A 17,521-nucleotide genomic window follows, 5' to 3' on the forward strand; every position below is an offset into this window, starting at 1 on the left:
GTCAGGTTGCTGCTTCTATTAGTTCATGTGTTTATTTTCTTAAGTAATATTTATGACAGAGACACTTAATGTAAATAAAGCTTTGCTAAATTTACTTCTATCACAGTGCAGGATGCCCCAATATGTGTCCCACACAATTTTGAATTAAGTTTTAATGTTTCGTAACGTGCATTTTCAGTAGCTTCAGTTTTTTATTCTTTAATACCTCTAAATAACAAATCCTTTAGTTAAAGAGAATTAGTGTGTTTATGGCTCCTAAAAAAAAATTCCACAATTTGTTAAACCCCAGTTTCTAAACAGTGTAAAAATGTTGTATATTTGCATTGTTTGATATATGTTATAACTTAATCATTTCTTCAGCCCAAACCAGCTACAGTATTGGGTACAGTAAACAAACCTTTGTCAGCTGCTGGTAGAAGGCCACAAACTAGAACTCCAGGCTTGGAAACAGGAACCAATATAAGTGCAAATTCTGAATCTAATTCACCAGCTACAAACAGGGGAAGGTAAGCTGTTGCTACATTTTGTTGCATTACTAACATAGTGGCTGAGAGTTAAGTGCTGATCTGTTTCTTCTGCTGGAGATAGAAGGGATTATATAGCCTGGAGGAAAGAGTGCATAAGATTGTAGGAACCAAGAAAGACACACGTGACAAGCCCACAACTAGTAGCTTATATAGACACTGAAACCCCATTTAGCACTGAGAATGCATTCCTCGGAGGTGGAGTGCTATGTGGGGTCATTATAACATTACATAAATGGACATGCGTGCCTGATTTTTTTTTAAATCAAAACTGAGATATATGATATATTATGCATACACAGTAACTCTTGGAGTAACAAACATGCAAATAAGCCTAACCTGTACATCAGTAGAACAGCAACACATCGCAGCAGTAGCAGAGGGAAGTGAGTGGTGCTTACATCTTAGAGGAGGCTGTGGGTCCTCCTCTAACTTTGGCTTCTTCTTCAAATAGGTGTTGAGAGTTGACTGTCTTTTAAGTTTCCTCTCATGAAGCAGTTCTTGTTAGCAGGTAATCATGTCAAGAACACCCCACTTTTCCTTATTGCTTCGCTCCCAGTCAGGGTCATTGTCCGTGATTTACGTGATCGTGGTGATGCTAGTGCTGAGGAATTTTGTGGTTAACTGGTCTTTTCCAGCCTTGAAGCCAGATGCATGTTTCTCCTCTTGGAAGATGGAAGTATGATAAAGCATTCTTTACTAAAATAGACCCGTTTCATCCACATTGAAGACCAGCTCAGGAGGATAATTGTCCTTTTCAATTACAGCCTTCAGTGTTGCAGTAAAATCCTGGGTTGCCTTGCTGCCTGCACTAGTCACTTTACCAAAGATATATGTGCTATGGAGGTTACTGCACCTGTTTAAATCTATCAAAACAACCTCGTCTGGCTGTGAATGTTACTGACGTATCTTCTTTTTCTTGAATATAATTGAAGATGCTTCCTGCTTTTTCCATTATTATCAGCTGACAGGGGCATATTTCGTTCTGTTTGATCATTCACCCATATATTTTCCATTTTTTCAAGCAAATAGCCCCTTGAACGAGTCACCTTTGTTGGTGATAACTTTGAGGTTGTTGCAGAAGCTTTTATCTTGTCTGCATTTATTATAATCGTTCTGATTGTTGATGTAGCCCATTTCAAAGAGGCACCAACATCAAATTGACGCCCACCAGCTTCCAAATGCAGTATCACTTCAGTTTCACATCTGTGCTAATGCTTTTCCGAGACATCTTAGATGTACTACCCTCACTGGAAGTTGCAGGCCCATTTCCAAACATTATGGGTGAAAAAATTGAATAAATTGACGAGGGAGCAAGAATGTTTACACTTGCAGGGAAGGCAGAGAGTGAACTAATACATGATTGGCTATGAGTGGCTCAAGAGTGTATGTAAAACACCCTCATTGGCTGAATGACTCTTTACTGTAATGGTGGCCGCTCTGGATAAGTTTTAAGTGTTGTTTAGAATGAATTTTTGTCATTTAAAAAAAATTTCAATAAAAAATTGATTAACCACATTGTAATGAATTAGCACTATGCAGGGTTTGAGTGTACTCAAAGATGGTAGCTAGAAAAGAAAATGTGCTGGTGATAATATAACTTGAAATCGAGAATTGGCAAATTTACTAAAGACCTTCTTTGTTTTAGATTTGAAATTGGAGGATGTATTCCAGGAGTGGACTAAAAACTGAATAAATTGACGATGAGGGACAAAATTGATTAAACTTTAAAAACAGTAAGATTAAAAGTGGGTAGATGTCCAAGACTTGATGCTTTCCAGCCTAATGTTTTAAAAGAAAGTAGTCAGTGAAACATTTTAAAGTTGTAATCCACCAAAATGCCTTCAGTTTAGTATTAGATCCTTGTATAGGAAAACTGATATGTTGCTTCATTATTTAATGTGAGGAGGAAAGACAAATTAGGAAATTCTAGTACTCACTACTCAGCTTGGAGAAGTACCTAGAATTATAATAGAGACACATGACTGCTCAGATTTACATCACTGGGTTTGCAGAGGTTAAACTGTGTCAAATGAAGTGGTAAGTGCAGCAGATGTTTAATAAGATGCTGCATGAGAGACAGAAAAAATACTGCATGTATGGGGAGGCAACTTGTTAGCTTGAATATGGAATTCACTGTGCAAAGGAGACATTGAATAAAGATAATGTTTTTGTGCTCAAATTGGCAGAATGTGGTCTTGAGGGGAGGAGAAGGCTTGTCCCACAATATATTGAACAATTCGCAGTGGGCATGGACAGATTGATTAAATGGGAAAGTTCTGACAATTAGAGTTCAATTGAGGTTATCCAAATAGTGATAAAATGTAAACTTCCAGGCATATTCTGAGCACAGGTCTAAGTACAAAAATCAGTTAAAGTTAATGTAAAAGACACAAAGTGTGATTTAACAGGATAATGAATATTGGGCTTTTATTTCAAGGAGGCAGAAATACAAAGGAATAAATGTGATATAAATGCTGCATAGAACTCTAACTAGATTGCATCTGTACTACTGCATTCATTCTGGGCACTATGTCTAAAAAGTTTTCCAGCTCATGTTTGTTCTACAAATGTAGCTTGCAAGAACTGATCATGCTTTTACAATGAAACAATGCAAGTTTTGCAAAATAATAACGCTCAGTGTGGATGCACTAAATAATAATAAAATCCACACTTGGACTAAAAGCAAGATACAATGTGTTTGCAAAGTGTAAATACAAATTTAGTATTCAAGCTTGATTTTTCCTTTTAAATAAAAAGATAAATACTGAGCTTACATAACTTGAAATGTGGTGTACTCATCTTCATTTACAGAACTTTATTAGGATATTACTTAATTGCCTCTTCCAGATTCAAGATGTTCTTTTATGCTCAAGGCAGACTGAATATTGGAATTAGCCACCTTTATGCTAGAAGAAAGATATAGGACAATAAGACACAGGAACAGAATTAAGCTTTTCGTCTCATTGCTCTGCGTCACCATTTATTTTTCCCTTTCAACCCCATTCTCCTGCTTTCTCTCTGTAAACCTTGAAACCCTTACTAATCAAGAAACTACCAACCTCTACTTTAAGCATGCCCTATGACGTGGCCTCCCCAACCATCTGTGGCACTGAATTCCACAGATTCACTACCCTCTGCCTAAAGAAGTTCCTTCTCTTCTCTGTTCTAAATGGGCGTCCCTCTATTCTGAGGCTAAGCCATTTGGTCCTATGTTAAACCCTCATGCATTAACTGTTTGATTTCTGGGATCAAAGAGCAGCAGTAACAGGCCACAGCAACAAGGTTTATCACAGGTCAGCAACACTTGTTTAAAAGTACAGAAGGGACCGGCGGGGCGGCCATTGTTGGGAGTAGGCCACTGGTCAGAGTAGGAGTGGCAGGCTTCCTTTTTTTCCTCTTGCTATACCCATTGCAGTGAATGGCCGTTGTGTGTTCTTCATGCCGGATGTTGAAGTAGTGGGAGGACCAGAATCTCCCGGGGAACCACATCTGCATGAAGTGCATTCAGCTGCATCTCCTTGAAGACCATCTTAGAGATCTGGAGTAGCAGCTGATGTCCTTTGGCTTGTTCAGGAGAGTGAGAATCAGAGTTACAGGGAAGTAGTCACCCCTAAGTTGCAGGAGGTAAGTAGCTGGGTGACTTGTCAGGAGACATGGAAATGTAAATAGACAGTTAGCGCAGAGCACCCCTGTGGCCTTTCCCCTCAATAATTTAAGTATACCGTTCTGGATACTGTTGTGGAGGATGACCTCCCAGGGGAATGCCACAGAGACCAGGTTACTGGCACTGAGCATGGGTCCGTGGTGCAGAAGGGAAAGGGGGAGAAGAGGGGAACAGTAGTGATAGGGTACTCGATAGTGAGGGGAACAGACAGGACATTCTGTGGAAATGAACGGGACACCTGAATGGTATGTTACCTCCCAGGTGCCAGAGAGATCTCAGATTGTGTCCACAACATTTCAGAGAGAGAGGGAGAGCAGCCAAATGTCTTAGTACATATTGGTGTGGATGACATAGGAAACAAAAGCAAGGAGTCTCAAAAAGAGAATTTAGAGAGCTAAATAGAAAGCTGAGAAGCAGGACCTCCCGGGTAGTAATTTCTGGATTGCTGTCTGTGCCACATACCAGTGAGGGTAGAAACAGAGTGATTTGGCAGATTAATGCGTAGCTGGGAAGCTGGGGCAGGGCTTCTGGTTCTTGGATCATTAGGATCTCTTCTGGGGGAGATATGACCTGTACAAAGGTGATGGTTGCACCTGAACCCGGGGGGATGGGGGGCAAAATTCTCTTGGGCAGGTTTGTTAGAGCTGTTGGGGAGATTTTAAACTGATCTGGCGGGGTGTGGGAACCAGAGTGAAGGGATTCAGGATAAGACAGATGGTAAAAAGCAAAGATAGCATGCAGTCAGACTGTTAGGAAGGGCAGGCAGATGATAGGAGAAAATTGCAGCTAGCAGGGTGAGTATCAGTGCATTAGGGATGCAGAATCAAAAAGGGTACCAAATACAGCACTCAAAGCGCTAAATCTCAAGGTGGAGGATCTTGTTGCACTTTTACAGATTGTCAGGTATGATGTGATCATCATTCAGTTGTGGCTGAAGGATGGTTGTAGTTGGGGGCTGAATGTCAAGGTTACATTGGAGGGATAGGAAGGTAGGCAAAGGGGGTGGTGTGGCTCTGCTGGTAAAGAATGCAATCAAATCAGTAGAAAGATGTGACAGAGGATCAGAAGATGTTGGATCCTTGTGGTTTGAGTTAAGAAACTGCGAGGGTAAAAGGAGCCTGATGGCAGTGATATACAGTTGGCCCTCCTTATCCGTGAATTCCGCATGGGCAAATTCAACCAACTGCAAATTGCAAAAACCCAGAAGTGCTCTTCCAGCACTTGTTGTTCGAGCATGTACAGACTTTTTTCTTGTCATTATTCCCTAAACAATGCAGTATAACAACTGCACTACCTGTATGTATAATCTATATTTTCATTTATATTTATCATTATTATTGTTATGAGCAGAGAGACAACATCTGCCGGAAGTAAATTCCTTGTATGTGCATAGGTACTTGGCGATTAAAGTCTGATTCTGATTCTGATTTTACATAGCATTTACATTGTATTAAGTATTGTAAGTAATCTAGAGATGATTTAAAGTATACGGGAGGATGTACGTGGGTTATCGTGGATCGGGATCAAAAAATATCGGAAGTTCTTACTTAGTAAGTCGGAACAGGTACATCTGGTGTTATTTAGCGTCAGTTAGTCAAACGTTCGTCTTAGTATATAGTATATATTTTACCTTTCTATGCACATAAAACACTTAAGAACATATGTTTCAGTGCTGGTTCAGGAACAGAAGTTCCTGAGTTCGATCTAGTGACAGATCGCTATCGAGTGCGCTCTCCACTGTGCCGGGTTGATGTGAAGGATCAAAAACCCAAAACCAATAATTAAACCACTGCATTGCTTAGTAATAATTGTAGCTTTCATTGGGGCACAGCCTTTCTCAGTTTATCCTTTAAAATTGTTCCGATAGTTGACCGATGTAGCCTAACGCTTTTCCAGTGACCGATGGTGTTTCACCTCTTTCTGATCGCTTTAGTATTTCCACTTTATTTTCAATCGCGATCATGATTATTTTCGTGAACAGACACACTGCGGATTCAGATCTCTGCTGCTGGGTCCTAATGTCCACTGCACTGAGACAGGTTAAATAAGGGACTTAAGCATCCGCAAATTTTGGTATCCTCAAGGGGTCCTGTAACCAATCCCTCGCAGATAAGGAGGGCCAACTGTACAGGCCTCCCAGTAGTAGCACAGATTACAGCAGGGAATAGAAAAGGCATGTCAAAAAACTAAAGAATAAATAAGGAAAGGGGATATAGAGTATGTAAGTAAATTAGCACAAAATATAAAACCAGATAGCAAAAGTTTTTATAAATATATGTAGCCCCCTGGTAAGCCTCAGGCTCGCTGAGCTCGCTTTCGTCTAGGGGGAGCAGCCTTCGGCCCCGCCAAACTGTGGAATCAAGTTTGTGTGGATGCTGTGTGATGTACCCCACCACGCCAAATAACAGACAGTGGACTATATGCGATTAAATGATTACACTTTATAACTCTTACTTTGACTACCTAGACAGTAAAGGAACAAAATAAGGACTGTTAACTAAAAGAAAAAGGCACCATTATTAATCAGTTTGTGCACACATCTTTGGAGCTCTTACAGAACCAGGTCCCCCTTCCTCCAGTCGATGTCCTCCGAACTCCGCCGACTCACGAATGGGACCACCCTCGGTGATCGACCAAACTCTCTACTCGAATCTGTCTGTGTCTTCTCTCCTCGCCGAAGACCCTGGGCTTTGGACTCCTGCTCAGGGTCTGTTCCATCGCCCAGCTTACAGCATTGCGTCTCCTCTCGGTCCCCATCGCGCCTTCTCCCCAAAGCCCGCAAAAACAATCGCTTACACACAAGAAAGAATAACATCTATCCCAATTGGTTAGCAAATGAATACAATTCTCTCTATCAGTAATTATAACCGAAACAAGCTGTGAGAGAGAAGCACTTTCTCAGCAGTTAATGTAACGAAGAAGCCATTTTTATTTTTAACCTAACAAATAAGCTATTTTATTAGCCTTAGCAGTAACATAAAAGAAGAAACCCCTTACATATATAAAGTGGAAGAACGTGGCTAAAGTCATTGTAGGTCCCTTGGAAGACAAGAAGGGGTAATTGATATTGGGTGACAAGGAAATGGCTGAGTATTGATCGACTATTTTGTGTCAGTCTTCACGCTGGAAGTCACGTCCATTATGCCAAAGAATGATGTTATGGACGAAATGGGAGGTGAGGACCTCAATAAAATCGCTGTCACTGAAGAGATAGTGATGAGCAAACTAGAGGGCCTGAGGATAGATAAGTCCCTTGGTCCTGATGGGATGCATCTCAGGGTGCTGAGGGAATTGGCGGAGGTTATAGTAGACGCGTTGGTAATCATTTATCAAAATTCTCTAGACTCTGGGCAGGTCCAGGTGGATTGGAAGACAGCAAATGTCATGCCACTTTTTAAAAAAGGATGTAGGCAAAAGACAGGCAACTATAGGCCAGTTAGCTTAACATCTGTAGTCAGGAAAATGCTTGAAGCTGTCATTAAGGAAGAAATAGCAAAACATTTAGAAAGGAGTGGTTCCATTAGACAGATGCAGCATGGATTCAGAAAGGGCAGGTTCTGTTTGATAAACTTACTGGAGTTCTTTGAGGACATAATTAGTGCAGTGGATAGAGGGGAACAAGTGGATGTCGTATACTTGGATTTCCAGAAGGCATTTGATAAGGTGCCTTACAAGGGACTTATAAATAAGATACGGATGCATGGAGTCAGAGGAAGTGTATTGGTATGGATAGTGGATTGGTTAACCAATAGAAGGCAGAGAGTTGGTATAAATGGGTGTTTCTCCGGTTGTCAGTCAGTGGTGAGTGGGGTGCCACAGGGGTTGGTGCTGGGCCTGCAGCTGTTTACCATTTACATTGATGATTTGAAAGAGGGGACTGAGTATAGCACAGCAAAATTTGCTGATGACGCTAAACTGAGTGGAAAAGCAAATTGTACAGAGGAGGTGGAGAGTCTGCAAAGAGACACAATTCAAATTTTGCCTGTTACTTCCTCAGTGAATTCCAACAGATATGTCATGCAAGGTTACCCTTAAGGAAACCACATTGTCTTCCAACTTTTTTGATCATGTGCCTTTAAGTACTCCAAACCTCATTCTTAATAATGGACACTTAGCATCTTGCTAACTATTGAAGTCAGGCAAACTGGCCTATAATTTCCTTTCTTTTGCCTCCTCCTCGTCTCTAAGTGTGGAGTGACATTTATGGTTTTTCCAGAATCCAGTGATTCTCGAAAGATCACTACTAATGCCTTCCGTAATCTCTTCATCTAACTCTTTTAGAGCACTGGGATGTATTTCATTTAATCCCAGTTATTTATCTACCTTCAGACATTTCAGCTTTCCACTCAGCTCTGGCTCATGACAGTGCATTGAAATTTTGTAGGATAATTAATGGAGCATTCAAGAGATATTTTAACAAATTCTATGCTCTTAAGAAAGTTTTTAAGAAAATACTTTTAAATAATGGAATTGATTGCTACTTACAACAGTAATGGCAATTGGAGATAATTAGAAAGTTGTGCACAATACACTGAATAAAATTAATTCATTTTGTAAATAACTTCAAGTAATGAGGAATAGTTTTAAAAAGCTAATCAATTTCTTATTTCCATTTACAGTGAAAGTTTTACTATTCTTTACGAGTAGAATTACAATTACCCTCTAATTCAATGCAATTCGAGGCTGAAGTGCTGTTCTTGCTTTTCTAGTTTTCTACAGTAAAACCTGCTTTTATTCAGGTCCTATGTTTTGCTGATGTTTTTTTAAACTTGTTTTATCTATAAAAACAACTTTGTTGGAATGTCACTTGCTGTAAAACTTTTAATAGTTATAGTTACAAGTGGGAGTTTAATGATGCTAAAAGATCCTCCTATCAATTATTAGGTACTGTCCATGACTTAAGTAATTATTTTTCTTTACTGTGTCACAGGGAGCAGAATTCAGAAGTTCCAGAAACAGAAGTTAGTGAAAATGAAGAAAATCCAGTAATATTGCTTACAGTGGTTCCAGCTAAAACAGAGAAGAAAGATGAACCAGTTAGAAATAAGGTACTTTATTCTGCATCACCATTGGCATTCTTCTGTCTAGACTTTAAAATGGATCTTGAAAGGAGAATGAAATAATTGTTAGCTTAGAGTTTCCCTTTGCAGCTTTTTATCTATGCAGAGTAAACTTTACTGTCAGCATCATACTTTATGCAAAGTATTCCCTCTCAAAGAGATAAAAATAAAGTTAATGGCGATGAAATATTTTCAACATCTTTAGTGTAGGTACTCATTAGAGAATCACAGCAGTGCGTAGAACAGGAATTGTTCTGAAATAAAGAACACGCCTATTGAGAGGAGAAAATCTTGACCACTGATGGTTTGAAGTAGGTATACTGTTAGTCTTCCTGTTTGGAAAATAACTGCTGCATTTATGACCACTCTCTATAAAAAAAATTATTAACTGCCACAAGAATAGCTATTAACCCAAACTCAATAGTATTTGATCTTGGGCCTGTACATTACGTATGCTGTATCAGTCATTTCTTTTTCGCAACACCTCCAAATTGACACTCTGAGAAATGGGTATTTTATTCTTTGCAATTCCATTTTTTATTTGTTGGAGAGATTTCAAAAATACTCTTGTGTCCCATAGGGATATTCCTTTATTTATAATTAAATGTTATTTTGATTTGTTTTCAATGTAAAACAAAAGTGCACAAATAAAATCAGTAGTTCCTGTAATTACTTACTGTGATATTATGCATCGTTCTGTGTACATTCTGTCCTCCTTATAACAGGAGATGTCCTCTGAACAGTCTTTACCACCACAGACCAGTACAGAACGTGGAAAGAAAAGGACAGCACCTGCAGCTGGTTCAGAGAACATTCAGCAAATACCAGAAGAGAAGAAATCTGAAGAGACTGCAATACCAGTTCCCCCCAAAGCTAGGCGTGGCCGTCCTCCCAAAGCTGCATCTGAAAGTAATGCTGCCAAGAATACAGATACAAACAAAACATCAGGCAGAGGAAGGAAAAGAGTTGCAGCCAATCAGGAAAGCCCTGCAGAACCAGAAACAACAAATGTTAAAGTACCAAAACAACAAGAAACAAATGTTAAGCGAGCACCAGCACAGAGACAGATGGATCTACAAAGGTAATTATTTTTTGCAATGGGAAAACAATCTGATTAACGAGTTTCTCCTGATTTGTGTTCTGTGCTTTTATTTACTTGAATTCCTTTTGTCCTCTCTTGGAAGGTTTATCATGTTATTGGGGCTTTAATTATTTAAGCTTAATATGTAAATTTAGGGGAATAGAGGAGATTTAGTCCAGGAAAATTGGGAGGGGGCAAATATGCTGGGTTTGCCAGTTACATCCATATCCTGTGAAATAATTAAAATAAATTCCTGTTACTGATTTCTAGCCCTCCTTATTTTTTCAGAATCCAGGTTTTGGACAGTGATGGATACTCAGTGATGGAACTAGAGTCTACTCCTGAAAGTTCAGCTGAGGAACTGGATTTGTTTAAATCCTTTGAGAGCAGCCAGAATGAGATTGATAACCCAAAAATAGCAAAGGGAGGCTTCCTTAAGGTGCAGTAGTAATAATGGCCAGTTTTATAGAGTTATTGAAAGAAATAGTATGTTAAGAGAAGTGTGATTATAGTATGGAAAAATGCCTAGGTGGAATATTTTGAGTTTTCATATTGCAGATCATATATCATTAGGACAGAGAAGGATGCCATTTGTCTGAAGAGTCTGTGTCATCTCATAAAGCTAACCTATTCTCTCACACCTCCGTCAACTTCCACCAGATGTTACCACCCACAAATAAGAGGGGCAATTTGGTGGCCACTTAACCTGAATGGCACATCTTTAGGTTGTGGGAGGAAACCAGGGCAGCCAGAATAAATTACCTGTGCACAGAAGGAATGTACAAACTCCGCACAGTTAACATTTCAGTCAGGATTAAATGTGGAGCACTAGATCTTTGAGGCAGCGGCCCAACAAGCTGTGCCTTTGTGTTCCTAAGTGAGATATCTGCTACCATTTCCTCTTTTTAGGAGACTTCAACCCCTGAAGTGAGTTTCTGCCTGAGTTAGCTAGCCATTCAAAATCAAAAGTACAAGTATTCCAATCTTCATAATTTTAATTAGCATTATGAAGAAGCATAATGCATTTTGGTGCATCTGTTTAAAATGTGATAGTCATGTTTATAAGCAACTACATACTGTTAATGTTTCAAGGGAGTGGCTTGTAAATGACTAGTCTTCATTTTGAGTCAAGAACTAATTGGATTCAGTTTTGGGTGTGTCTACTCTCACAGAGGCTGGTGGCGTAGTGGCACCACTCTGGGGCGAGAGATCCTGAGTTTGAATCCGGCTGGCTCCCTTGCACGCTCTCCATCCTCGACCTCGTTAAAAAAAAAACTTGGAGGTTTCAGATGCCCAATGTGGGCAATATGCCCAAGACGATCACCAAAAAAAGATCAGTGCAAAAATGATAGCGCCCTGATGACTCCACCAGGAGTTAAGGACACACACACGTCCCAAGGGTGGGGGGATGCCATAGGTGCAGATGCACCCAGCCCTGAGTCACCAGGCAAGGTCATTTGATTCCAAACAACTTGTTTATTGATCATTAAAGGATATGTCTCTCTGGTACTTCCCACTCCCTCCTTACTTTTCATGTTTTAAAAAAAAAATCAAATGTGGGCTGACTGTCATATTTTAAATATGTCATATGCCTTCAAATTCTGTAATTTGCCTACTCTTAGAATAATTAAAGGAGTTCAAAATGAGATTTTTTTTCTCTTCCCAGTTTACTTGGAGACTTGATACCATTTCAAAACTAAATTTTCAGAAGTAAACTGGTGGTAGTTGAGATTAGGCAAGGTGTAATCTTGCAATACAGGACTTGATTTTTTTGTCTAGTTCTAAGACTGGATAGCAAGAAGTTTCAGCATGACGTTGAATTCTTGCAGCACCTTGGGAATTCTTCAAAGTATTTTTCACCATATAACAAGTATAGAGCCATATTGTGTAATGAACATCAAAAGTTATGGTGTCAGCAATGTCCAGAGGAAAAAAAATACCATGACGCTTTTAATGTTTCTTTTTACGATACAATCAAAGTTCAAAGTAAAATTTATTATCAGAGTATATACATACAAGCCTGAAATTCTTTTTGTGCGGGCATACTTAGCAAACTTATAGAACAGTAAATGTAAACAGGATCATTGAACCATAAACTGAGTAAATACAAACATAAATAAGTAGCAATAAGTAACAAGAGCATGAAATAACAAGATAAAGAGTCCTTAAAGTGAGACCATTGGTTCTGGGAACACCAGAAATAGAAAGAGTGTAGTTATCTCCTTTTGTTCATGAGCTTGATGGTTGAGAGTTAGTAACTTTTTGAACCTGATGGTGTGAGTCCTGAGGTCAGTTGTACCTTCTATCTGATGGCAGCAGTGAGAAAAGAGCATGGCCTGGGTGGTGAGGATATTTGATGATGGATGCTGCTTTTCCACTGCAACATTTCACATAGGTGTGCTCAATGGTTGGGAAGGCTTTACCCATGATGTACTGGGCCAAATCCACTAACTTTAGCAGGATTTTCTGCTCAAACGTATCAGTGTTCCTGTACCAAGCTGTAATGCAGCCAATCAGCACACTTTCCACTATGCATCTATAGAAATTTGCCAGGATTTTTGATGACGTGCTGAATTTTCTCAGACTCCTGAGGCTGTGGTGCTTTCTTAGCAAATTATATTAATATGATGGGTCCAGGACAGGTCCTCTGAGATAGTGACGCCCAGTAGTTTAAAGTTACTGACCCTCTCCACCTCTGGTCCTCCAATGAGTACTGGTTCATGGACCACCTGAAATCTACAATCATTTCCCTGATCTTTGTTGACCTCGAGTGAGAGGTTATTACGCTATTCAGCCAAATTTTCAGTCTCCCTCCTGCATACTGATTCATCGCCACTCTTGATATGGCCCACAACAGTGATGTCATCAGCAAAGTTAGATATGGTGTTGGAGCTGTACTTGGCCACACAGTCATAGAAATGAAGCGAGTAAAAGAGCAGGCTAAGCACACAGCCCTGTGGTGCTCCTGTGCTGATGGAGATAGTGGATGAGATGTTTTTTTATCAATCAAAACTGATTAGGGTCTGCAAGTGAGGAAATCCAGGATCCAGTTGCACAAGAGCGTGTTGATGCCCAGGTCTTAGAATTTATTGATCAATTTTGAGGGATGAATAGTATTAAATACTGAGCTGTAACCGATAAAGAGTTTCCTGATGTATGCATATTTGCTGTCCAGATGTTCTGGGGTTGGGTGAAGAGCCAATGAGATGGCACCTGCTATAGAGCTAATCGTGCATTATCATGATAAAGCACTGGACAATTATTTTAATAACAATTCCCAAATAGTTCCCTCCCTCATGAGCTGTTGCAGAAATGACTTCTCAATCATGTTGTCTTGGAAAGAAACTGCATTTTATTATCAATTATGTAAGACAAAAATTTGAACAGACCATCAAGCTTGTACTTTAACATGCCCTCTTCAGTTTATTTGTCTTCAAGAGCAGGTATTGCATATAGCTTAAGATAGCTATTAAGAAGAGGAAACTGGCAAATTTCACTGGTTCAGATGATTTCTGTATTACGCAAAGACATGAAGAGACTGCACCTGGATACTGCATGCAGTTCTGTTCACCATACTATAGGGATGTGATTAAGCTAAAGAGAGTGCAGAAGAGATTCACAAGAATGTTATTGGAATTGGAGAACTTGAGATATAAGGAGAGACTGGATGAGTTTGCACTGATCTCCTTGGAGTGATGGAGGCTAATGTGACTTTAAAGGTCTGCATGGATAAGATGGATTGTGAGTGTTCTTCCCAGCTGAGTCTAAATCTAAAGAGCTTATATTTAAGCTGAGAGGGAAAGTAGTTAACAGGGACCTGAGAGACAAGCTTTTCAGAAAGAGAATTGTGGGCATTTAGAACAAGCTGCCAGAGGAAGTGGAGAAGGCACGTCAATTATATGTAAAGGACATTTGAACAGATGCGTAGATAGGAAAGCTTTAGAGGGATATGAACCAAATGCAGGCAAAGGGGACCAGCGCAGAAAGACACTTTGGTATGGAAGAGTTGGACCAAAGGGGCTGTTACCCTGCACAATGCTATAAATAAATCTAAAATCTAGGAGTATTCATCTAAAAGAAAACAGAAGACTATGAGTTGCTTATACTGCCAATGGTTGATGCTGGATGAAAGAATACTGACTGTTCCACTATGAATATTCTTCAAAGTTGGCACCACATTCAATCGAAATGGGCCTTTAGAAAAATTGTAACAACATCTAACAGTTCATATGTAAAGAATAAATGTTATACTTGTTGATCGATATACTTTGAGATGGGATAACTGGCTCCAACATCATTGTATTATCAAGACAGCTTTCCATGTCCACAGCATGTGTATTCCATCAATCTTATCTCTTGCCAGAAAAATGAAGCATCTCTTTGTTTACCTCTTCCTAAATTCTGTATGCTATCCCCTTCCACACTACAAATGCCAAGCCATTACATTCTACAATCTATATCTGTGGCTATGAAAATATGATACTTTCCCATATCCAGCTTATCAGATTTAGGTTCTTTTTAACAAATTTCTCCTTTTTCTGCATTCTCTTATAGACTTGATTCTTCCTGTGTCCTCTATGTCTTGAAAACTATCTTCATGTTTCTATTTTAGCAACTGCCAGAACTGTTTGTAATCTCAGCCCTATTCCCTAATACATCCACCCTGCTCCTTCATTACCAACAACCAAAGAATGCTGCAATTCTATCTTTGTGGGTATAAACATTCACGTGTCTCTTCTAACCCTCACATAAATTAATCATACTCTCTATTAGACGCCTTTGTACACTATCTGCATTGTCAAATACAATTATAAAGTTATTTCCAGAAGTATTTTTAAATGTCTTGATGTGTTTATTTTCTATGTAATAGTATATATGGATGTCAAAATAATTTGTTTCAGAGCCTAATTAGTAAGGCATGTTTTGAATTACCTTCTTCAATATTCCCCCAATTTTTTTTCTCTTTGTATAGGTAAGAAGAAAGACCATGCCAAAGGGAAGGAGACAAAGGCTGTAGAAAAGAAGTATTCCTTGCCACTGAGGGAAATGTACCACATAAAAGGATTGAGATACTATACTAAATCTTAAGTTAGTTTACACAATTCCTCACCCTCAAAACATCAGGACAACACTGCATCAGAGTTTAGGTTATATATTAAGAAGATATTATTGAACTCCTTCATTTAAATTTTAACTGAAAATATAACTTTTGCAATGTTGGAGAGACAGCATTGTAATTCCCTGGGGTTATTTTTATGTAGTATTTTTATATGTTAAGATCACTTAACAATTATTGACACTCATAAAAATAATCACCAGATTAAGATTTTGTTACAAATGTCTTATGTAACCATTTTAATTATGCTTTAGTAATTTGCTGCAAGAGTTTTACCTTCCAAAGTAAGTTATTATTACTGACTTGTGAAGTCAGCAATGGTGCATTATAAAAGTCACATGTTACTATTAATTTTTCAGATGGAAACATTTGTGTTATTTAAAATAGACCCAATTTGAATATAATTTGATTTTGGTGAGAGTGAAAGAATAAAGCTGTGGATAAAAGAGCAGTTGAATATGTGCTTATAATATTTGAAGCTACTGCCATAAATGTTGTAGTAAAGATTTAAAAAGTGTAATACTGAAGTCTGCCGTTAAGTTGGGGATATTTTTGACACTGTTCTCTAAAATTTGCACTGAATCCACATTGTTTATCCTTTTAAAAATGAATCTCAGCAAGGTTTCTATATCAGTATACTGTCCAGAATCTATGTTCATCAAAAATAATTTTTCCCTGTAATTCATATTGACAGTTAACAAAACTTGCACAGAATTTTTTTTGTGAATACAGACTGAAGTCTAGTGAAAGCAGTTGTTTTGGAATTGCTGCCTTTTAAATAATTATTCCCTCAATGTGTCCTCATTTGTGTTTTTCTGCTTACCTTCCTCAACCAGGGAAAGTGGGGCTAATCTGAACTTTGCATTTCTCCACAGTTGCCAATGTGCTGCTTTTGTTGGCCAACATGCCAGCATGCGTTCTAGGATGGAATTGGACCGCTATTTTTTTTCTGTGTATCCCTCGCCTAGGTGGCTAAGCATTCTATATAACGAAGCTCTCCTGACTGTGGCAGCTTGACTGAAAATTGGTCAGGCTTAACCTTTACAGCAAGCCAAATTCAAGTGTTCTTTAAGCAAATGTTTTAATTTGGGGTTTTAAGGGTCCCAGTGGGAGTTAATTACTCTTAAAGGGTTTTCTTGAATTTCACTTCATGTTGAATAGTGGAAAGAATTTAAAAAAACAGCATTTTAAAGCATTTCCTCTATCCTAACATTAATTTTTAAAACTTGCTTTTAGTACTTTTAATTTATGAAATTTTATCAAGAGGCCTTTTATGTTTTACTTTCGTATAAAACTATATTGCTCTGGAAGGTAAAGGAAACTTTTTGAGTTTCAGATTTTTATATCAGATCTTGAAGTGAATGAGGTACTTTTGAAAGACCAGTTTTATGATGAGATGTTCAAGTTACCAGGCTCTGTAACCAATGATGTAAAAAAAAATGGAAGTGTTCTAGAAAAAAATTGGATTTTGGCAGCTTGTGAAGTCAGTTCAACAGTTCAAATTGTTAATACATTTTAAGTGTGTTTTATTGATATGTTGAATTTTTTAAAACTATTTTTCACTAGTTTGTCTCCCAGTTCACACTCATCTGTTTATTTTCGTGAAATTCTTTGCGGTTGCATCAATGTTATGATTCCAGACATTGTTCATTGTAGTTAATGTGTACATTTTGATGTACACATGATCATATTTAATTTTTTGTTGCATAAAGAAATAAATGCTTCTTAGGTGTCTCCTGGTTTCTGTTTCTCTCTCTCAAAGCCTGTACTCCTGAGTAACCAAACCAGGGCAGATTAATAGTGAGAGATGGATATTTGAAGTAATTTCAACTATATTAAAATTTTTAATTGTCTGGAGTCAGGAGCAGGGAAGGAGAAACTGTCCAGGCAGGATGAGTGTTAAAACTCCTGGGAAACTTATACATCTCTACCATGCAGCATGAACTAAAACCCTGTCACTCTTCCCCCACCCCACCGAGATTAACTGGGAATTTTTAGACATACATCGTTTTCTTCCTAAACTATTGGACTGAACTATGATAATTGTTTAAACAACAATTACTCAAAAAGACT

The 17,521-nt window shown here is 38.5% G+C and overlaps 1 protein-coding gene across 5 annotated transcripts in view; it reads left to right on the forward strand.

Moving 5' to 3' along the window:
* pds5a (PDS5 cohesin associated factor A) overlaps positions 1-17,182 on the forward strand; it is a 167,030-nt gene extending 149,848 nt beyond the window's left edge. For 2 of the 5 annotated variants that reach the window (XM_073064807.1, XM_073064808.1), the window contains exons 30-34: positions 361-506; positions 9,122-9,239; positions 9,977-10,332; positions 10,621-10,771; positions 15,305-17,182. In XM_073064807.1, the coding sequence (XP_072920908.1) occupies positions 361-506; positions 9,122-9,239; positions 9,977-10,332; positions 10,621-10,771; positions 15,305-15,349 (816 nt within the window). In that variant the 3' untranslated portion in view covers positions 15,350-17,182. The remainder of the gene's footprint in view (positions 1-360; positions 507-9,121; positions 9,240-9,976; positions 10,333-10,620; positions 10,772-15,304) is intronic. The other 3 variants (XM_073064809.1, XM_073064810.1, XM_073064811.1) reach the window with 3 other exon arrangements.
* Positions 17,183-17,521: the final 339 nt, after the last annotated feature.

This window comes from Hemitrygon akajei, chromosome 13, assembly GCF_048418815.1.
Source record: "Hemitrygon akajei chromosome 13, sHemAka1.3, whole genome shotgun sequence".
Classification (NCBI taxonomy): Eukaryota; Metazoa; Chordata; class Chondrichthyes; order Myliobatiformes; family Dasyatidae; genus Hemitrygon; species Hemitrygon akajei.